The sequence below is a fragment of the Phoca vitulina genome, unplaced genomic scaffold (assembly GCF_004348235.1).
Source record: "Phoca vitulina isolate PV1807 unplaced genomic scaffold, GSC_HSeal_1.0 scaffold4, whole genome shotgun sequence".
Classification (NCBI taxonomy): Eukaryota; Metazoa; Chordata; class Mammalia; order Carnivora; family Phocidae; genus Phoca; species Phoca vitulina.
In genome coordinates, this window is record NW_022589707.1 from 40,187,507 (window position 1) to 40,211,531 (window position 24,025).

At 40.0% G+C, this 24,025-nt stretch overlaps 1 protein-coding gene across 4 annotated transcripts in view; it reads right to left on the reverse strand.

The window, feature by feature from the left end:
* Positions 1 to 24,025, reverse strand: part of CREB5 (cAMP responsive element binding protein 5) — a 458,616-nt gene that overhangs the window by 294,316 nt on the left and 140,275 nt on the right. For all 4 annotated transcript variants that reach the window (XM_032401877.1, XM_032401875.1, XM_032401876.1 and 1 more), the window contains exons 2-4: positions 21,839 to 21,910; positions 17,095 to 17,188; positions 4,795 to 4,916 (exon numbers count right to left, since the gene is read on the reverse strand). In XM_032401877.1, the coding sequence (XP_032257768.1) occupies positions 4,795 to 4,916; positions 17,095 to 17,188; positions 21,839 to 21,892 (270 nt within the window). In that variant the 5' untranslated portion in view covers positions 21,893 to 21,910. The remainder of the gene's footprint in view (positions 1 to 4,794; positions 4,917 to 17,094; positions 17,189 to 21,838; positions 21,911 to 24,025) is intronic.

The window sequence follows — 24,025 nt, forward strand, 5'->3', positions numbered from 1 at the left end:
CAACAATTTACTTTCAACTCAGCAGCCAAAGTGAACTTTCTAATATATTTAAATCAGATTCTATCACTCCTCTGCTTGAAATTGTTTATGGTTCCCCATCTCACTCAGAGGAAAATCTGAAGGCTGCAGGCCTTCCGGACTCTGCCCTCCCAGGCCCACTCTTTAGCATTATTACAAACCCTCCTCTTTGTGATTCCTCCAACCCACAGAGCATCCTCCAGCCCTAGGGCTTTGCACTTATTACTCTCTGCACTTGGAACACTCTTCTTCCCGATGTACACCTGCTCTGACACAGAGCTCTGTTCTCTTCCTTCTGGTCTCTGCTGCATGTCCACTTACTACCAATGTCCTCCCTGACCACCCCTCCCCCCAGCACTGCCTCTGCCCCTTCCCTGCTAGAACACACATCACCTTCTGACATGTTATATGTTTCATGGTTTTTACTTGCTTATTGTTTGTCTTGCCCACGAGAAGTAAGCTACCTAAAGGCAGGGTTTTGTTTTTAATGAGCTTTAGTCCACAGTATATTCATCAATGTCTCGGACAATGCCTGGCACATGACGAGCACTCAAAAATATTTACTGAATGAATAAATGATGAACACAAGTTTCCCACCTGTTTCAGGACATGGACTAGCCTGACTTCTAAGTCATAGGCAAACAGATTTGTGAGGCCTGCTAGTGATGGAAGGGAAAAACATCTCTTATTAAAGAGTTTTGAAACCACGAGCTTATATTTCTGTGGAAGATTGAGATATTAGGGCTTTTTCCATTGTCATGACCTGCCTCTAGCCTGTTCTCATTCTATACATACATTGGGATATACTGAATAAAGAGCTTGTATTCCTACTTTGCAAACAGGGGATGAATAAATGAAGCAGGAGCTGGGGGTGTCAGGATTAGAGATAGTCTATAGAACAGAATTTTCCCCAATGGACAGCCGAACGAGCTAAGTGAGGATCAATTCTCTATTTGCTCCTGAATAGAATTTTCTAGACCAAACTGCAGCTAGAAAGTTAAAGGTGGAGGGAAGGATCGGCCCAATTTTTCCAGTATTTTTTTTGTATAAAGTACTTAGACTCAGAAGAAAAGAAATTAGAAGAAAGTTGGAGATGTAGAATTAAAAAGAAATAATTATCTGAATGCAGAGCAAAAGGAAGGAAGGAAGAAGATAACATTCAATAATAATAAGGTATGCATTGAATAGAAAGCTTATATTCCTACTTTTCAAGTAGGGGATGAATAAACGAAGCAGGAGCAGGGGGTGGCAGTGTGCCAGGGATGCTGGTAGCTGGAGAAATGTGGTCAAAAGTTTGGATGAAAGTATGCTGGTAGATTGGAGAGTATCTCCCACCTTTAATTTACCCATTTGTGGCTTCCAAAGAAATGCTAGGCCGAAGCCACCAACACAGCCCATCTGGCTGCTGGAGAAGTCATCGTGCATTAGGTCTCAAGAAGCTATGGCCACCCAAGGCTGGATTTGGCTGCTCTGGTTTAAAAGAGGCAAGGGAGGAGGTGCCTGGGTGGCTCAGTCATTAAGCGTCTGCCTTCGGTTCAGGTCATGATCCCAGGGTCCTGGGATCGAGCCCCGCATCGGACTCCCTGCTCGGTGGGAAGCCTGCTTCTCCCTCTCCCACTACCCCTGTTTGTGTTCCCTCTCTCGCTGTGTCTCTCTCTGTCAAATAAATAAATAAAATCTTAAAAAAAAAAAAGAGGCAAGGGAAGAGGATACCTCAACAGCCTGAATGCTGTCCAGCTTTCAGTGCGTGCAAGTAAAGTTGGAGTTTGAGAAGGTGATCTCCTGAGACGCCCAACCCAAAACCACAAGGGAAGCTGGCTATAGGATTCCCCACCCGAATACCCATTACAAAACTAGCACATGGCTAAAAGCAACATTCAGGCTAAAATTAACAACAACACAAGAAACAACGTGTTGGCGAGGATGTGGAGAAAGGGGAACCCTCTTGCACAGTTGGTGGGAATGCAAACTGGTACAGCCACTCTGGAGAACAGTATGGAGGTTCCTAAAAAGCTAAAAATAGAACTACCCTATGATCCAGCAATTGCACTACTAGGTATTTACCCACAGGATACAAAAACACAGATTTGAAGGGGTACATGTACCCTGATGTTTATAGCAGCATTATCAACAATAGCCAAACTATGGAGAGAGCCCAAATGTCCATCAACTGATGAATGGATAAAGATGTGGTATGTGTGTGTGTATATATATATCTAAATATATTTATATAAAATTTATATATTACATAAATGTATTTTATATATCTTATGGAGTATCACTCAGTCATCAAAAAGAATGAAATTTTGCCATTGGCAACAACATGGATGGAACTAGAGTATTATGCTAAGTGAAATAAATCAGAGAGAGACAAATACAATATGACCTCACTCATATGTGGAATTTAAGAAAGAAAAGAGATGAATATATGGAAAGGGGGAAAAGAAAAAAGGGAGAGAGGGAAACAAACCGTAAGAGACTCTCAATGATGAAGAACAGGCTGAGGGTTGATGGAGGGAGGTGGGTGGGGGATGGGCTAGATGGGTGATGGGTATTAAGGAGGGCACTTGTAATGAGCACTGGGTGTTGTATGTAAGTTATAAATCACTGAATTCTACTTCAGAAACCAATATTGCACTGTATATTAACTAAAATTTAAATTAAAAAAATAAATTAAAAACAAAAGCAAGATTCAAAGACACTTTTTAAAAATATTTAAATATGTATTTAAAATATGTATTTCTACAACTGCAATTGTCCTTTTTCTCAAAGTTGCTTGCCTGATTATTTTAATTTATAAAGTTTATTTATACTCTTTCTCAACCCACAAGGACTCAAAAGTAATTCAGAAAAAAAAATGTATAGCATAAAAATGTTTTTTAAATTAAAAAAATCAGGACCAGAGGAAATATAAACTAGAACTGAAAGTCTAGTCTGGAGAGAAGTAAAATATGTTCATCACAGTGTTCTAAAAAGTTCTCAAAGTTAAGCAGTAAACTTGGCTTTCTGTTAACCGAGCAGTCAAAGCGAAAAGAGAAACAGAACCAGTTACATGATTCTCCTGTCCACACAGAGAAAATATTTCAGTTCCTTAGGGGAAGCAAACGATTTCCTGGAATTCAGATCTGCAAGAATTTCCTCCCATGGGGCTTCATATAGGAGTCATGAGTACTATGTAAAGGAGAACACCCCTACCATGGGGCTTCCTAAAGCTGTCCTTGGTAAATGTCTATAGGAAAATTAAGGACACATACTTCAGTTAAAACCATTCTCTCAGAAATGAAGACAATATAAACCAATAGGAACTAGCATACACCTTTCTTACAGTTCAGTTTAATCTAAGAAACCAACCTTGACTATCTTGAGGAATGAACGAACTTATAATCCTTCAGTTTTTTCACAAATGCCACATTTACCAAGAGAGCTAAATGTAGAACTCAAACAGAGGAAATTTACTAGACGTTTTGGTTCTTCTTCACCCTTGTAATTCTCATTTTTGAAAAAATATGTTTCTATTGCAGTGAAATATAGAATGTATGCCTTCTTTTTTTTTTTTTTTTTGAGTTAAATTTTTAGGTGCTCAGAACAGTGCCTGGCAAATAAGTGCTAAAAAAGTATTCATTTTAAAAGTGGGGGGTGGAAAGCCTTTCATGTCACTTGAGGGGTGGGGAAAGTGGTTGTGTAAATTAATTATACATAAATAAAATGAGCTGATTGAGATTTTATACCTCTCTTGTATCCTCCACCAATTATGATGATTTTTACGAAAGCAGCACAGACTCAGTGCAAGCCCTTGACTGTTTTAATGTGAGAATGTGACATGAAAAATCTGGTGGAGGGGGATTATTATAATTTCACGTAGAGGAGAATTCAAAGGTTTTGAGATATCAGAGCCTTTACAATATCTTCTCTGGATGGAACAGCTGGACCTTCAGAATCCATTACAACCTAGCCAGCCCTTCCTTTCAACCCATTTCCACATTTTAAGTCTCTGATCATGGAATGTGTCTAATTTGTTGTTTGGTACATTGTGGGCATTCAATAATGCTCTATCGTAACAATGGAAAAAATGCTAAAGAGCTTCATTATCACATTTACTTGTGACCCCGTTTCCTTTCCTTAATCTTGCAAAGTGATTTTTAAAATGCACGCATAACATTACGAGAAACTGAATATATTCTGGGGGCATGCATAAAGTGGATTTTCTACATTTGTAAGAACAAATAATCCACACGTATATTTAAACCATTTGTCTCAACAATAACAGATGTTCAATAATACGAATGGGAAGTAACTGAAACTGGCGGAGGTCTACCGGGAAGATTATGGAAATAGGACAGTGAGAACCTGGGACAAAATCAGATGAAACCCCCTCTCCTACTGCTACAATTATTCTTTGACTCTTGTCTTCTGCATGCAACACCCATGTAAGGCTTCCTACTAAATATTTAGCAAAGTAAAACAACTAGTTTTGAATACAAAGAGTCTGTGAGTTATCCAACTCAAGGTTCAAGAATCAGGTGTTTTGTTTTGGGGGGTTTTTTTTGCTTGAATTTCCTATTTCAGATGTCTGTTTCTGCCACGATGGATTCTACCACAATCAGGGATTCATCCTTTTTAAAAAAAAAAAAAAAAAGACAAATACTTGCAAATGGATAAAATGCTGTTTTCGGGCCACATCCGCACAATCTGTAGTGCCAACAAAGTTCCCACACAGAAGATTCTCACGGGGGTTAGGGGAGGCACCTGCCAAGGAGTCCATTCAAGCAAACCTACCCGCTTGCTGCTCTCCTCCTCCTGAGCCTTCCTGAACTCATGCTCGAGGGAGCAGTCCAGCTCATTGAAGAGCCCCACTTCCTCACAGTTCTTCAGGAATCTCGTTGGGGTCGGAGTCTGATCTGAAAACAGAGACCGAGTGATCATACATGGGTTCTTTTCCTCAAAAGCCAGGGGCAAGCATGAGCTCAATTCACGAATACCCTCCCCTTGCCTTGATTAAGATGCCAACTGGTCATCCATAATCTTCCACCCTTTTAAATAAGATGACAATATGGAAGAAAATAAAACCACAAATCTCACAGGAGGAATACAATGTGTAGCGGGCTGCATATGTGAGGGTTTTCTAAACTTCCCCCTGTCAACTTTCTGGGGTCCCCATCACTTGAATATATATCGCAATGTGTGGAATTACTTTTTTTTCTCTAAACAGGAAAAAAGAATGATTTAGCTAAAATCAGGCCAAATAAAATCTCCTGAGCCAATGTTCAGCTTGATTTCAGGGGGCTGGGAGGAAAAAAAAAGGTTTTATAAATGTTTATATCAAACAAAAAGAAACAAACAAGCACATTAATTCCTTTCTCTTAATGGAAAAGGAAAATACAGCAATTCTCTCTCTCATTTTGAGAATCACAGAGGATGATGAAAGTTTCCAAGTCAAACACATTCAGCTTTCATCCATTAAAAATATAATTATTAATTTTATTTTCCTTTGCTATAGCCAAAGGAATGTTCTGAGAAAACTCTTTAAAAGGAATAGAATTTCTTTCATATTGTTGACTGTCTAGCGAGCATACTACTTAGGAAACTTGAGGATCTGAAGCCACTATTTGTGGCTTAATATTTATGTAGCTTTTGCAGTTTACACAATGGTTTCACACACATTCTCTATAATCTAGATCTCACAAGAGCCTAGAAGGTAAATAGGGTAGAATTATACCTTTGTAACCACTAAGGACAGTCATCTTCCCTGGTAAAGATGTCCTGGAGTTGACATGAATAAAACTGTACACTGTCCCTTTCTCAGAAACAGAAGATGGCCATGCTAATTATTTTGTAAATGAGGAAAATGAAAGTCCTGGGTGATTCAGAGTCTTGTTCAAGGTCTCCCAGGTAGATGTGATGACACCAGGATTATAACTAAGGCCCTGCTACCATTTTCAATATGCACATGTATTGTTCCCACCTAAGCCGACAGCACACACACTGCTAGAATGATGATGGCACTTGTCTATCTTGACCCACACTCAGTCTCCAAATCTCTTTCTGCTTAGTTCTCGAACACCTCACCACCAAGCAACTGAAGAGTGCCCTCAAGTTGAAATGAATGTGCCATTCCTGCATGCTCTTTATAAATTCCTGTATGACAAGAAACTAGAGTTGTATTTACTTTCCTAATTCATACAGAGAGCAGTTAATCCCAGTAAATCATCCATTGAGATTCAAAGAAATAGCTTAATACTCATGAAGCTGAAAACAGCTTGATATCCCCATATATTCAGCCCTTCTAGGGCAAGGTCTCCTGATGCCCTATGGCAAGGGGCTTTTCTACCTGTTAAGCACCCAGCTGGTTGACTTGGATTTCAAGGCAGCAAAAATCCCCTTCTCCATTCTTTCCCATTTTTAGCCCAACCTCCAAGATACTGAGCTCTCTTTTGAAGCATACAGAGAGCCTACTGCAGATGGTCATAAATGGACATTACAGATAAAAGCCATGCAAAAGTTGGGTTTGATTGAAAATGGTTTTTTTTTTTTTTCTAAGATTTTATTTATTTATTTGAGAGACAATGAGAGAGAGCACATGAGACGGGGGAGGGTCAGAGGGAGAAGCAGACTCCCTGCCGAGCAGGGAGCCCGATGCGGGACTCGATCCAGGGACTCCAGGATCATGACCTGAGCCAAAGGCAGTCGCTTAACCAACTGAGCCACCCAGGCGCCCCTGATTGAAAATGGTTTTATTAGCACATTAATTTATTAAGATTCACACATATACACCTATGTCCCGATACACATATAACACGTATATGTATATATACACATATACGTATATGTAGTGTGTCATATGTTTATAAAAGAAAAAATTAGTATTTACGAGCATTTTGCAGCTTACAAACATTTTCACCTACACTGTCTAGAATCTAGATCTCACAAGATCCTACGAGGCAAGTAGGTGCACATTATTTTAGAAATGGAGAGATAAGTACCTTGCATAAGGTCACAATTTGCAAATATTTTATCACTATTAAGTCCTCTTTTATGTTCAAACATAACCCCTTCTCAATCTAAATCCTGTGCTTTGCCCAGACTCTCCTCTGGGTCTGAAGGACTCTTACGTATGTAAAAGACAATGCTGACAACCCAGAAATCTAGACTTGAGAACTGTGTGATTTGGGGGAAATTACCTACATTCTCTGGACCTCATGTTCCTCATCTTTCAAATAAAGTTCTAAAGTTACATGGTTCTGTGAATCCTAAAATCACCACCGTAATGGGTTCTCTTCAAGAGTCACTGTCAGTAGGTCAAAGAAACATGACCATTTAAAGGACAGCTTAATGGCAACATCTGGAACAGCTGGCTAGACACCAGAAATTAGGCCAGAAGTAAAGGCCAGATAGACAGATAAAGAAGTTTCCTGAACAGAAAGTGTAAATAGACAAGACCTGACAGTGGAAATAAAGGGGTGTGTGTGTGTGTGTGTGTATACATATTCTTCCATTTATTGGGTGCTTATTGTCAGGGATAGTGCTAAGTGCTTTGTATGATGCGCCATCTCATTAATTTTTACACTAACATTTGGTAAAAAAATCATTTCCCCTTTCTACTTACGAGGAAACTAAAACTCGCCCCAGGCCCCATTTAGAAACTGAGTCACATAACTGTATCGGTAATTGACAATCCTAACCATCCCTGGTTCTTTTAAAGTATCTTGGAATCACTTAGATCCCTCCTATAATAGAACCATGTTACAATCCTACAGACCTTCTACTATCTTGCAGGCCATTTTGTGAGTAAAAAACCTGAGAAAACAGGGGCGCCTGGGTGGCTCAGTTGTTAAGCGTCTGCCTTCAGCTCAGGTCATGATCCCAGGGTCCTGGGATTGAGTCCCACATCGGGCTCCCTGCCCGGCGGGAGGCCTGCTTCTCCCTCTCCCACTCCTGCTGCTTGTGTTCCTGCTCTCACTATCTCTGTCTCTGTCAAATAAATAAATAAAATCTTTAAAAAAAAAAACCTGAGAAAACAACACAGGACGGAACTTAAGTATTAGATCATTCGTCATCAATAGGAATTTAGTTTGCCAGGTTTTAATTTTTCTTCTGTTCCTCTGTATTTCTCTATTGGAGATTTACAAGTTGAGGGCCATGATTCCAGGTAGAGAGAACAGTAATCCTAGCGGGATCCATATGACTCCTAAACTCTGAGATGAGGTCATGAGATGGGCCATCAAACTGAATTCAGACTGGCATTTGGAGGCCAAGCCCCAAGAAAGTTGAGAAACGTCTTCTGTCTTCCCTCAGCAAAATCATCCGTGGATTCCAGCATGCGCACATATACACATGTACATCAGCAAAGGAGGTGGAAGGAACACGGCATAGGGATAGTACCGGCAACTTCCACCACCATGAGCCTCTCTGCAGCAACAGGGAAACAAAAGGTATGAAGCAAGGGGAGCCATGGGCCCTAAAGAGAGTTGGTTCCCTCCTATCTTTAGAGCAGAAGACCCAGATGGAGGAGGTCACAGCGTTGTTATGAAATGTGACTTTCTTTGCTGTGTGATATAATGAGGGAAAAGCAAAACTGGTATCTATATCCACATTTGGAAGAGATAAGGCATGCTGTTCCTAATTTTTAATTCATTTTCTTCTTGTGAATGAGCTATTCTTTCCAGTTACAACAGGAACCAGAAAATGGAGCTTAACTTTTATTTTAACATTTATAGAATTAATACAAGGTCTCTAGCTGTCTTTGATCCCACATGGTACCAGTTCCAAGTAAGCCAGGAAATGTGCAAATCTTCAAAAAGGGGACAGCTAAATCTATCAGCAGCTTAAATAAAAGAGTCAGTTTCTCAGCCACACGAATGCTTTGTCAAATAAGTATTCCAGCTGAAATTAGACCTGAAGTAGGTGAGTAATATCCATGGCCATAAATTAAAGTTCTGATAAACCACACCTTCTTTAGAACCAAGGGCATGCACCAGCTACAGCAGCAGCAATTTCTATGTCGTGAATAACAGTGGCTGGTGCTCCGTTGGTGGATAATATCTAAGGTGTGTTCAGGAGTAACAGGCCGCACTCCAAGGACTTCCAGGAACTGGCTCCAATGGGAACTCAGAGTGGAGATGCTCGTTGGAGGACTTCTGCTCACCTTTCTTTCAGTGTTTCCACTTGAGTGAGGACCATCTGAATGCAAGAAAGAAATAACCCCAAATCTCAACTAAACTCAAAGTTAATAACTTTTGAGTTTGGGCTTTACTTGAGTTGAAAGTACTTTGTTGTTATTACCTTTGCAAATCTGAATTGTCCCTGCATAAACACCGTGGGCTGCTTTCTCCCAGGGAGTTTGCAAGAGCACAACAGCTTCTCAGGACACCCAGACAGCTGGGACCCGTGCAAGTAAGGCATCCTAGCCACTTTTACCTGTCTATATTATATGTCCTTAGGATTTCTTTACCACTTGGACAAGACTGGCACCAAAAGGGATTAAAAAAAATCCCTTGTAAAATTTGTCATATTTCAATATCTGGCTCCCTTCCTGGAATGGTGAGTCTGTGCCTTGAAAAAAGGAGTACCTTTTCATGGAATTGCTCCTTCTGTAAATAGCTAGGTAGACGATTCTTGCCATGCAGAGACCCTATTTGTATATCTACCCGAAAGAGTGCCACAGCTTGACATTATGATTTAGAAATTCACCCCTCAGCTATGTGACCGGAAATCCTGCACCCCACTACATCTGGGAAGGACCACAAGTATAGGGCTACAACTGTTAGAGGAAAAAAAAGAAACTCACTACAGTCCATAGTCTGCCTAGCATCAAGTGCTTCAGCCCCAGCAAGTATGATTATTCCAAAGTCTAAATGACAAGCACAAAGCTAAAGCCTGAAACCTGATTCTTCTTTTAAAAAGTGTTTAGTCTGCTCTACATTTAATAATAGGTTGCTACCTTATTCGGTTTCAGAGCTGCATTTGAGCTACATGTTTGTCTATGTTTCATTTTCCTCGATGATAAAAAGGCAAGGCAACAAGTCATCAATTAAAAAAAAAAGTAAAAGCAGAGTTCCCATAATACCAGAGAAGAAGAATGCAAACTTCCGAAGTAAAATCTTCTTTCCAGTTGGTCTAATGTTCTCAATGGTATCACTAAAGGACTATGAGAAGTAATTTTACATCATTTTGTATTAAATTGACAGTGACTGGGAATACTATAAAAGCCCCACTAATTCAATACCAGTTATAAGACAGATCAGTTTGAATTGGTGACCATTCTAATTATAGGGTATTTTTTTAAAGGTAATGCATTTTTATTATTTGCATGACTCAGATGCAACCAACAAAATGCAGCTTAATGGAATCCCTCAAGAATGCTGCTCAAATCAATAGAGAAAAGTATTGGGATTAGCATATCTATTTTAGTAAGAGTTGGGGTTCTCAGAAAAGGCATTTTTCTCAGACATTTTAATATTCCTTTTATAGTTACATTTATCCTGTGAATTTTTCAGCAAATGCTTTCTTGAAAATACTCTTACTTAGTTCCTATCCCTGTGTGAATTTGAATAAAGTCTTAATCAGGAGAGTCTACATTAAGCGAATTTTAAAATATACAATCCTTTATAAGAGCCATTACAATCAGTAAAAACTAACAGAATTCCATGGAATTTTAGACAGGCTCCTTTACAATAAATGTGCCTTTTATTGAATGTGAATACACAAAGGAGCCATAGGGTCCTCTCCATAACACTGATGTTACTATTTCCCTGCATCTGTCCCAAGAGGCAGTGCTGCCATGGGACAAACCAAGGCAACTCCAGGTTTTTAAACAATAGTTGTGGAATGCTTAAGAGTTGCCCGTGGCATGGGTAATCGAGGTCCCTGAGAGATGAGACACACTGGCAGAACTCTAGAATCCACTTACTGTCAAGATGGAGAGCTGGCAGACTAGATGCCCTTAGGAGGGCCTTGAGTCAACTAGAAAATGCTCTGACAAGGGCATCTCCTATGACACATGGCTCCAGAAGACACAGATCCAGATTTAAATTAACCAAGTAAACAATCCACCCCTAGTCACTGTCAGCCATGGCCTAGCCAGAGTGTTCCAACAGCAATCAAGCTACAATTTTAATTCACGTTAGAGGAGCTGAGCTGGTGGAAAGGGTTATGAACACTGAGATCATGTCTCTGTAGGCTAGGTGAACAGAAGGGATCCAAGGTGAGTCTCTTATCAAGCCCTGCCCTGGACTGTGGAAGCTAAAGCTTCACATTTCCACTTAGTCACTAATTGCCTGAGGTCTACACTCTTCGTCAAAAAGGATTGGCCTCCAGATGGAAGAGACTGAAAGCCAGCTTTTCCTATACAAAAAGTACTGCAGATCAAGGCCTCTGAGGTGTTCAGGTAAATTATTCAAAATTCAATTTTGCTTGACCAGCTAGAAACCTGAATGAATGAGAAGTCGACAATTCCTATAAATGTCGATTGCCACTTGTCAGAAGGGAGGGAGAAATCTGATTTAAAAACACATTCTTTGGGGCACCTGGGTGGCTCAGTCCGTTAAGTGGCTCAGGTCATGATCCCAGAGTCCCACATCGGGCTCCCTCCTCAGCAGAGAGCCTGCTTCTCCTTCTGCCTGCCGCTCCCCCTGCTTGTGCATGCTCTTGCTCTCTCTCTTTCTCTCTGACAAATAAATAAAATCTTTTAAAATAAATAAATAGGGGCACCTGGGTGGCTCAGTCGTTAAGCATCTGCCTTCGGCTCAGTCATGATCCCAGGGTCCTGGGATTGAGCCCCACATGGGGCTCCCTGCTCAGTGGGAAGCCTGCTTCTCCTTCTCCCACTCCCCCTGCTTGTGTCCCCTCTCACTGCGTCTCTCTCTGTCAAATAAATAAACACAATCTTTAAAATAAATAAATAAATAAATAAATAAATAAAAAATAAATAAACAAACACACTCTTTGTTCCTCTATATGCTAATGTGTCAGTATAATCTCCTTCTGAAAACTTTTGACTATTTTCTCCATTTGATGACTATTAAAGAAATAAGCCAGTAACAGAAGAAAAAACAGTTCACAGATGTATATCCAAACATAAATCTAACACCAAGACATGTTCTCAGTACATGGAGCTCACCAAATCTAGATGTACAATGAGAAAATTATAGACAGACAGGAGCTTTGGACAAACTGTTTATCCTCCCGATCTTGTTTCCTCATATGAAAAGAGTGGCCAGGATTAAATGACATAATGTATATAAAACAGGAGGCACAATTATAGGCATAAGATAAGGCAATAAATGGTAGCTACTGTTATTATCATGCTGCACCTTGGTGCGTGCCATTTCCACCACCCTCTGTTCCATAAAGACCTGACTAATTTCAATAGTGAGAAGTTACTGTATACTTTCGCCATCAATGGAAGAGGAGGTAAATATGGTCCCTGTATATATATATGTGTGTGTGTGCGTGTATGTGTGTGTGTGTGTGTGTGAGTGAGAGAGAGAGAGAGAGATTTACTTATTCAGTCAGGATATATATATATATATATATATTCCAAAAATAATGTGGAGTGAGATATGTCACCTTTTCTCTGACTTCCCCTTTAAAATGCCCACAGATTAGGGGCATCTGGGTGGTTCAGTTGGTTAAGTATCCAATTCAGTTTCAGCTCAGGTCATGATCTCAGGTTGTGAGATCAAACCTTATGTCAGGGGCTCTCTCTCCTTCTCCCTCTGCTCCTCCCTGCCCTCTCTCTCTAAAAAAATAAAAAATGATAAAACAATCAAAAAATAGAATGTCCATGGATTATTAAGTAGGTTTGTAGCAAATAGCCATGAGCTAATGGCTCTGGGTTCTGAGATTATCTGATTAATCATGATCAATCTCTTGAAAAAAAAGGTTCTACTCCATCGAACAACATTCTTGCTTTCTCCATGGCAAGAATTAGGTTTAGAGCCTGGAACTAGAGAAAGTCCCTAATTCTAGACTTAATCCAGGGACACAGTTGGGTTCTGAGGGACTATGTTGTCAAGAGGGGCAACTTCAGCCCCTCTTCCCACACCTCGGCTGGTGCCTGTCCTCATTTCCCTCCAAGCACACACCAGTTGCCTTCAGCATTAATTGGGCTGTGATGTCTGGTGTGAATTATTAGGCATTTGAAGGCATGGTTTCATGCATCTCCTTCTCAGGCTTCCCACCTGAGGTGCTGATTGGGTTTTACCTTTTGAGGAAAGGTGCACAACACTCTTGAACTTCACTTCCTTTTCATGAAGCAAAATTCATCATCTTCTAGGTCAATATTTCCACCATACACCCCCAACACACATACACGGACACACATTCTTCTCATTTGGATTATTTGCTTGTCTGGCTATAAATAAAACTGCACTTTGATTCCCATTCTGTTTTTTTCCTGTACAGAACCTGGGAACTGTGTCAATAAGTGGGGGTGGGGATTTCTCATAGGGCAAGATGTGGGAATTCCTGAATACCTAGCCATAATACCATTAAAATAAACCCAAACACCATACTCTTTAACTCTAATACTAAAATTTGATCATACTTTTCAAACCAAACAGATCTTCTGTCATATAATAGCTGATAATTTTGCAATCTGTGTGTGAAAGTATATTGTCCTCAATGGGTTCTCATTTCAAACTTGGCACCTAAAACCTCTGATATCACAACTTCCCTCACCATGAAATTATCTTCAATCACAACAAGAACAGCTGAAGGGAAAGACTCAAGTCCATCACCATATCGGGACTCTGGAAATGTACCACCAGCACCAAATAAGAATGGAAGGACCAAGGTGGGAGCAGCTAGAAGTCTTTGCCCTCAGAATCCACCATCACCACCCCATTCATGTCCCAATTAGTACTGTCCCTTTGGAATGAGGTTTTATTTTACTGTCTATCCATAAGAGCAGACTCATCTTAAAACATCATGACTGTCACTTTTACTACTCTGCCTTATGGCATGTCAAAGATCATTTACAATCATTTTGAGTTATAAATTGTACCTGGTCTAAATAAAATGGACTTTATGGCAAAGCTAGGAAATTATTTCAGATCTTACAACTCTTTGGACACTTACCTTCGAAAAGTCTATCTCTGGCATCTTAATAATTTCCCTGACTGTAATATTTGCAATTAATGTAGGATGAAGTAATTTTCCAAAATACAAGTTAACCAGATATCCTGAAATTAGTAATGAACACACCTACCATATTTCCTCTTCACAATATGTGTCAAACTCCAGTGCGTCTGGAATTAAATTTTGTGTCATTGAATATTGCTTGGAAAAAAAAAAAGTGGCCCAAGAGGGGCTTGAAGATTTTTGCCCTGCTGATGAGTGCTGATTTCAGATTTAATTTATGCAATTTTTATTATTTCTGTTACTATATCTCAAGCTGTAGGAAATCATTCATCCTAAAGATAGGCCACAAAATAAGCTTAAGGTACATTCGGAAATAAAATTCTAACAGATATTTTAGTAGACTTTGGAGCCTTTGATAAATTCAAATCTAAATAAATCAAGATATAAGACAAGTAAAACTTCAGTCACATTTGCAATCACAATCTAATATGTTAAAACTAACATGAGGTTTGAGATAAATACATCTAAGTCTTTCTTGGGGAAAAAAAAAAACAACAAAGCAAAAATACCCAACAGACAGCCTATTAGAATGCAGTGTGGACAACACGGGCCTATGACATATAAGTGGACCTCAGTCCCCTAAATGCAAAGTAATGAGCTAAACTGGATAGCTCTGTTTCTGTTCCAGCAAGAAAATTCTGTGACACGGCAAGCATGCGAAGTGGAGAGTAAGTTTAAAAACATAGCACCTAATTTCACTTGGAGTAAGAAATGGCCTCATACTAGCTGCAACACAAACCCTGAGAAAGCAGAAGAAAATACGCCAATATTTTATTCATGCTATTTTCCCTCATATTTATTTCTCCCTTCATTTTCTTATTCCAAGTTTGACATAATAAAAATTAGAGAGCCCTTCCTCTCAGTGACTTTCCACCTGGCACTGCCAGTTATTGGCAGCAGTGGCCTCAAGCTAACAAAGATCTGGCGAGAACAACTGAAAAGCTGCAAGAGCTTAATCAAAGGCCTGTTTATAGGCAACATATAGAAGTGTTCACACATCCTGAATTCCTTTTTTTCAGACCTTTGAATGGGGCTCCCTGTAGGGCCATCCCAGCCGTGTCCCTGAAAGATACTACCTGGTACTTACCACTAAGCAGTAATATCTCCACATCATTTAACACCCACCTCCCACTCTCCTACCACCAAGGAGCCTATTTTCGGAATTTGATTTGGGAAAAATAAAAGGCGAACTTATAAATTGAAATACTGGGAACCCTGCTACTTGCATACATATCTGCTCATTGTTTAACTATGAAATTACAGCGTATAATAAATGACAGAACAAACTAAATGATAAAACCAAAAGAACAGACCATCCTTCCTAACCCTTCTGGGCTTTTATAATTCTTACAGATTGAAGTTTCTGCATCTCTCTTTCTCGACTTAAGGGAAGATAAAACTACTTCTGAAGAGCCAACTAGTTCAATCAAAACGAACAGGCTGAGAGAGAGGTGGTAGGTGGTGGGGGAGGCAAGGAAAGAGGCTGCCTTTGAACTAGAGATTCTTCCAAGCCACAACACATCTGCACCATTAACAAGTCACGGGCGGGTTTGTGAAGACGTGTGGATGGCTCTGTCCCCAGGAGTATGAGATCGTGCCTGTCAACTGCTGAAGCCTGACAATGCAGCTGCCGTGCAAGTCGGGGGGCTAGCACTCAGCATCAAGGACCCTCATCTTTGCCCTGTGTGGTCAGCCTGGGAAAGCTGCTCCGTCCCCTTTGGCCCCTTCTTCTCTATCAGTAAAATATGAGTTGTAATAATAACCTGCCTGACAACACTCTTACAGGATTTACTAATAATAGGGATAATAAAATACTTGTAAAATTTAAGTGCCATAGAAATGCTAAATTATATGAGCCGGGCCTGCCAGGGCAGTCCGTTTCTCTTCTGATATCATTTAAAGCATGTTTATGGGAGTATTATCTCTCTCGTGATGCCAAGGAGACAGTGGCTTCAATGAAATATTTCTAGCCTAAGAAGGGTAACAGGAAAGGCTTCAGTTACCCTGCCAGGGATTAGGAAACACTTTCACTTACATTCTTTCACTGGATCCTTACCATGAGCCCATGGAATAAACTGGGCAGACAAAATCATTCCCATTTTACAGAAAAAGGAACTGAGGCCCAAAAGGGTTCACTAACATGGCTCAAGGTCATCTGGCAGAGAGCCCATGCTAGAGTTCAAGTTTCCCCACTCCTGGCCCTGCCCTCTGTTTTAATTCACTGCACCACCTATCAAAATGGGAAGGAATGGCAATTACTTGATGGATTAATTGTGATGTTTATTTATTTCTGCTCACATCTGCTGAGCAAGGGCTATGATTCCATGCATTATCATCTCATTTAATCTCTCACTTAGGAGGAAGGTGCTGTTTCTTTAAAAAAATTTCACTGATCACCTCCGTGAGAGAGAGGGAGAGAGGGAGAGAGAGAGAGAGAGAGAGAGAGAGAGCTCCTTCTACTAAAGCCACCTAGCATTTTCCTTACAATACTCATGTGAAACATCTTAGACAGTCCTCTAGTTTAGCTACATTTTCACATGTACACTATAGTGTGGTGTCCTCAAGAACAGGAATCATACCAATCTTTGCATCTCCTGTGGTACTCAGAACAGCATAGTAGGTACTGAATGAAGATGTTTTGCTTGAGTGATTACAGGCATGTGATTTTTAAAAATACTTATATGGAGCCAACTTCCATAGTAATAAATATTTTACATTCCTGAAAATGAGAAATCACAGCTCTTTGGTTATTTGAGTGAACACCACATTAGCTGATTACATTTCTGCCTACCATTATTTTAAGTCTCTGCTGTACCTTAGAAATATACGTCTTCAAGGCACAGAATATGCCAATGGAAATCATCCTATCATAAGAACAAGTATCTCCCATGCAGCTGATCCGTTCACCCAAAGCCTTTTTGCCTGATGGCTCCTTACCTGATAACATATTGTCTGTTTTTATTGAGGGAAACTTCAAAGTCATTTCATGCTTGTGCCTATGAATCATCAGATGGTCCTCTGTTGGGAAGCGCTGTCAGACAAATAGAAAAAAAAGGGGGGGAGAGGGGAGAGGAGCCATTCAGTTTTATAATATATATTTGCCATCACAGAGAAAAAGATGTATTCAGCATTGTACATGTGACAGGCAAAACAAAAAATTAGTTCCGAAAAAGTGTGAGAGCATGCTAAGTTAAATGCCAAATTATTTTTTGCAAGCAAATGTGCTGAGATAGTCCTTTGAATTGCACCCAAATATATGCATCATTATTTCCTTTATAGTTTACCAGGGGTTTAATAGGTTGCAGTAAAATCTGGCTGAACAGTAATAAGAAATAGGAGACCTTTGCCTGCCATCATCTCTGACTCCCTACACCTTCCCTGGGAATTCCTTTAAAGGCCTCTACTTCCTAAATAGTCTTTGAATATAATCAACTGTGAAGACCCATCAGTCAATTAGATATTTCCTTAGGAACTAGAGGTTTGCATCTGAGGGAAGACCTTAAATTTGTGTTTGGTTAAAGAATAAATGAGAAAGAGGTAAAGGAACAATGCTGAAAGTATTCAAGTAATCTATATAATAGAAATATGCTATACCTTCAAAGATTAAGAGTATTTGAATGAATGCTCATGTATGTTCACAAAGAAACTAAGAGTGGCAGCATAACAAAGTAAATTCTCTTATTTCTACCTATATATGAGAGGAAAACATGTCCAAAATAGAAAAATGAACTTAGACCTAAGTAGCACTGGAGTTTTGCAAAACTATTTGGAACTTTTGTCTAATAGTTACCGTTCTACATAATAGTAGAAAATAGTATACTACAAAATAGTAGAAAATAGTCTAAGGCATAATAAGTATGCTAGACGTTATCTAGAGATTAACCAAAAATAGGAAAAATGCATGAAGCAGGAAAAGAATTTTGATTCATGTCAGACATTGGGAAAGAATTACATGTCATGCTTAACTGTTTGACATAAACACCTACAAATGTGCATGTGACATTTGTATAGTATGTTTCTGTTTATGAAGACCTTGTACACTGCGCTCATTACGTGATCTTTTATAAGTGTATAGATGATTTATAGTGACATGACAAGTCATTTTTAGTATTCTATACTCTGCATAATGTAGTAAACCAACACTTTATTTTTCATTTTCAAAGAGTGATATTACAGTTGTTAAAAATGCAGCTCTCAAATGTTTTCAGCTGTCTCGCTTCTGGTCACACAGTGGGATTGGATTTCCTGGCCCTTTTGTGGTTGGGTGGGGCCATGCGACTAGTTCTACTCATGGAGTCATGAATGGAAGTGACAGGTCACTCACATGCCAGCAACTAATTCCTGGTGCAAGACTCTCTTCCTTTTAACATGGCAATTCACAGTATTAGAAATAGTGACCCCTTAATTATCCTAAATCTTTGAAGGATTTTCGAATTCTAGAGGATTATGAAGAAGGTCCTGCCAAGCTACAACAGAAATGCAGAAATGTATGCTTAGGCGATTGAAATAAGCCTTTTGTTGTTTTAAGCCCTTGAAGCTTTGGGGTGATTTGTTATTGCAGTAGATCCTAGCGTCTCCTGACTCAGGCTGGTATGTTTTAATAACTGAACTTAACAGAGCATCTGCTTCATCAAGGTCAAATGAAAACATAACAAAAGACAATAAACTCTGCTGAACATTTCTGAATCTTTGACAATTTAGATAGTCTCTCAGAGCTTCCCAGTTCCTCAAGATAGTCATTAATAAGTTTCAATTACCATTGTATACTGTGGTAGAAATCTTCTCTGCAAATGGTACAGATTTGTGTTCATGTGAATGAGGGAATTCACTGGGCTAAACCCTTTGGAATATTCTGAAAGTAGTTTTGGGAATAAATATCACCTAGTTATTTGTCATTTGTATCATATAAATTGGAGCATATAGAATCTGCAAAGCACAGCAATTATGTCAGAGTACTAACTACACAGAAGTCTGATTTATAAAGACTTTTTGCTGCAGCTTCATCTATTCTCTTGAACCTTTATCATACCTTATAATGACTACATCAAATACGGGACCCTACCATGTGTGGTTTAGAGACAGGTTAAACTTCTTAGTCTTTCCATTAAAATCCATATTATAATTTTTAGTGGGATATATATATAATCAAAAAACAACATGGTAGTATCCTACATTTCGTATTTGTAAGCCATTTTTTGGTTCCGTAAAATAATAGCCTAAAATAGAATATTATCCAGATTACTCATTAAATAACAATAATTTCCATAATATGTCATGTTAACTATAAATACCTCCCCAAAGAGACAATATGGGACATCATGGGGCCTTTTTAATTTAGCAGGAAAAGAGCAGCAAATTGTAAATAACCCAAAATGTACAGTCTATGACAGATACCCAGCTGAGAGAGGCCCCTGGAACTCAAAGCATGTTCATGTCGAGGGCAAAGGAGCTGTGAAATTAACAATGGACTCTGAGCTCAGAAAGAGCAAGAGAAGCTTGTTTCTCTTCACTTCTGGGACAAAGCTAACGTATAAGGATCTGTAACACAAAAAAACCTCCCAGGTATTATAGACCATTCCTAATAGAGCAGAGCTTGTTTCCATGAGGGAAAAGGGGGAAACATCCTTCCATCACTGCCAATGTAGCACAAGCACTGATAACTCACATTTACTCCCCTTTCCAATCCCCAGCCATCCTTTCTTCTGGATGCAGGTCTCCAGGCTCTGGAAGGTCACTACGGTAAATGCCATGATCACAACAACAGATTTGACTGTGATTCGCTAACACCCCACCAGGAAACCCTTGGAATCACTAGGCAACTGCTACATTTCCTCAATTCTAATACCTCTTCAATTGAAAGATGCACATATTTTTAAAACAACTTGTCAAGAAAAAGAAACACTTTCATCTTAAATAAAAACATCAAGTTTTACATGCAGCTTTGTAAGGGGTTGAGGGGAAAGGCTTAGAGTTTTACCTTAAAACCAAGAAACTACAGAAATCCTCAATTCTCATTTTGTCCAACCAGTCCACTCAGCCTTCTCAAGGAAATGACCTGCTCCTTCCCTGAATTCAAGGTCATTAGAAACGCATCCCTCAGCCTTCACTACTGTCTCTACCTTAGAATTTGCGTGTAACTTCATAGTGTTACTTCCATTCCTTCCTGCCTCAGAATAGCACCCCCTTCTCCCTCATGGGATCTTCCACACCCTTGTCTTCTGGGGGTTGGCACTTCAGTTGTGGTTCTTCAATCCAACATGCTCACTTCTCCTTGCCCTTGACTAAATCCCACCCAGCTAGCCTTTCACTTAAAAAGAAGCTCTCTCGGGCTGCTTCCTTCTCAGGCTACCATTATATCACTCTGTTTCCAGTCATTCCCTAGCGCTCTTGAAAGAGTCCTCTATGCTGGCCACCTCCACTTCCTCACCACCCACTCACTCATTAATCCCTTCCAACCTGGCCCCCACCCGGACTCCTCTCTCATAGGTCACCCGCCAGAACCCAACTGCCAAACCCAACAGCCTCTGCTCAGCCTCTCACTGTCCCGGCTCTAGCAGCGTCTGACACCAGTGACCACACGTCTGTGGCATTATTTATTTATACCCTGCCTGATTCCAAAAAGGAGAGAAGACGGCTTACAGCAACACATAAAATGGAGCGGGAGAGCATCAGCTAGAATTAGGGGACCCCCAAAAGGGAAGGGACTAAAAAACAACAACAACAACAAAGCTAAAGCCAAAATGCAAACCATCAGGTAGTCATTCTCAACTGGGGGCCATTTTGGCCCCGAAGGGGACATTTAGCAATGCCTGGAGACATTTTTGGTTTTCACAACTGGGGAGTGGCCACTGGGACCTAGTAGGTAGAGGTCAGGGATGCTGCCAAACATTCTGTAATGCACAGGACAGCCCTTCACAACAAAGAATTATTCAGTCCCAAGTGTTAACAGTGCCGAGCTTGGGAAATTCTGCCACACGGTCCATAATTACAGCAGCAGTAATAGTAACAATGGTGAACATTAATTGAGCATTTATTATGTGCAGGCCTTATACTAAACACATGTAGTATCTCATCTAATCCTCACAATGATTTTACTTGATGGGAGCCATTGGAGGCAAAGAGGTTTAATCTAGCACAGCATGCCAACTTACCCTCTTAAAGTTTAGATAAATGAAAAAACTGTGGGTTCTAGAAAAGCTACAGGGGGTTTATTGTACTCAAAAAGGAAAACAAAAGAAAACAGAATTCAGCTCTGATGGTGAGCTATTTCACCAGTAATTCAAAGGCCCCGTATCAAGTGACTATTGTAAAAGCAGCATCCTCCCTCCCCTTTCTGAAATAACAGTCCTGAACATCTGGTGGGCAGGATGCATCTGGCTTACTTCCAGGGGGAAAGTTAAGGATGGAAATGGCTAATGCTGATGTATTTCAGGGGCTGTGAGGGAAGTAGTTCAAACTATTCAAAGCAGAAAATAGCAATAATGAGGAGGAAGATGGTGATGATGGTGGTGGTGGTGGTGGTGGTGGTGGTGGTGGTGGTGGTGGTGGTGCAGGGGGCTTTGACGATATCTTAGTGAAGAAAGCAAGCCTACAGCAGGCATGATTGCCAAGTGAGAGCTGTTTCCCTGTCAAAAGGCAGCTACATCCCCGTCAGAACAGACCAAAGGATCCCCACACTCACCTGAGAGCAGCCCGGGGCACTGCAGACAAACGGCCTCTCCTGCTCCAAATTCATCTTGGATTCCTCATAAATCTGTAGGGACAGGGGGACAGGGAGGAAGGAAAACAGAAATCCATGAATATCTCCTGCTTCTACCTAAGAAACATGAGAAAGGCAATTGCTGGGAGCCCCTTTCTATGCCAATCCCCAAATTAGACAAGATAAACATTAACACAAACACAGGTCCCGCCTTGCTGAAGTTCACTAAGCTTTCTGCAGTCTGCGCTCCTATTGTTTGAGTGCATATTTATTGTACTTTGAAGAAAAATGCCATGGGGCTGTTGCAGCAGAAATTCTGTCTCTGGAAAACCACCTGGACTGTGTTATTACCCGGTAAGACTGCACCTGCACAAGAAAATGCCAAAGCAAAGTTCACACCTGTCCTTTGGAGTTGGCTACTTAGAAAAGTGAGAGAGGGGGCAGTAAACAGGGTTATCACCAGTGTGGTGACCAACCCTGAGCAGCGGTCAAGTAATTCAGCCATGATCACCCTGCCAAGCTTCAGGATGACCGCAGGATGCAGAGTAGCCCTGCAGCCAGCTTAGCAAATGTCCCCAGTGGTGAGCCATGGTCTTCAATTCCTTTTCATTTCATGCAGTCACAGATGCCGCAACAAAAAGTATCATCCGAGTTATGCAGGGATAAACAGAAATAAGAAAATGCAGAAAACATCACTTGGATATTTTGTGCATTTGGTTTGATTAGATTAAGGCCATTGCCCATCTGATCGACAGAAGTCATCTGGAGTAAGGTAGGTTTGTGGGGAGAAACCTTATGTTATGGTCTCAGTCACATGTTACATTCTAGTGTGTTCTTATGTAGGGATTAGGTTCTAAGGTAAGTTTATTAGGCAAAAATTGAGCATAATCAAAATTACCTTTATAAATCCTCCCTAAAACGGATATAAATACATACGCATAGTTTCATGGTTACTAACCTACACAGTAACATAAAACAATTTTTTTTGACAAAACAAAGGCGTTTATTATAGGAACATTCTCAAACTACACCAGAGATGTTCACACTTTTTACATAAAAATTTTTTAAACATCATAAAATACTACGCAAATTTAAGTTGCACAATTTAAACCATTTTCTAAATCATACTTTTTGCCAATTTTAGAGTTGAGTTTAAATAAGCTACATGTGCTGCTGGTGGGACATGGCTCGACTAAAACCGATTGCTTTATCTCTGAAGCACAGGAAGGAATTTGCTTCTTTAAAATGATGCCTGTAGGTGATACCAAAGGAATCCCAAGTCACCTTCACCCTTGAAAGAGGGAACTCTGCTTCTACTCAATAAATAGGTACCCTAAAAAAAAAAAAAAAAAAGAAATAGGTACCCTTCCTCCAAGGAAGCTTTATTAGCTTGCAAAAAACCCCAACGGTATTCTGTCTGCCACTATACCCTTCCCCCAAACACTAACTAACCGACCTTCTTTGGGGAATAGGTGCATGCTTTCACTTTCCTGAAATGCAAAGCAAAAAGACTTGCCTTAGATAACACTCCTAGTCAGATATTAAAGAACAAAACAAATTTACACACGCAAACTCTTCTTCATGCTGCCTCCTCATTATACAATTTTCACTAAGTACTACCCTTTCCCTTCCATGTCTGGAATGACTTCCCACTCACTGGTCACCTACCAACACAGTAACTTAGCATAATTTTACAGCTTTCCTGCATCAGGCATATTGTGTAAATTACTTTATTATATTTAGAATAAGCAAAAAACACAAGTATCTTTAGAAGCTTTCCACTTGTCCTTGTCTGAGGGAAGTCATGAGCAATTAAAATAACTTCTCAAATCTCATTATGCATTTGATTTTGCCATCACTTATCACAGAGCATCTCTCCTCTCCCCTGTGAAGGCTGACTTACATCTAAGCCTCAAAATAAAGGGTGAGAAACTGGTTTTGATCCAAGATAGAAAAAACAACAGAGTAATTGGGTTATCCATTAATTAAATATGCCTTGTTTTTCTAGTAAATTTTTAAATGCTTTCCTGGAACTTCTCTGTCTCTGTGACCATGATCAGCTTAACTACTGCCAGGTCGCTTAACTGCTTTGGGCCTCAATTTCCCCTCCTTTACAACAAGCTTATAAATATAATCTTCAGTTCCTTCATTTCTATATCACACTGATCG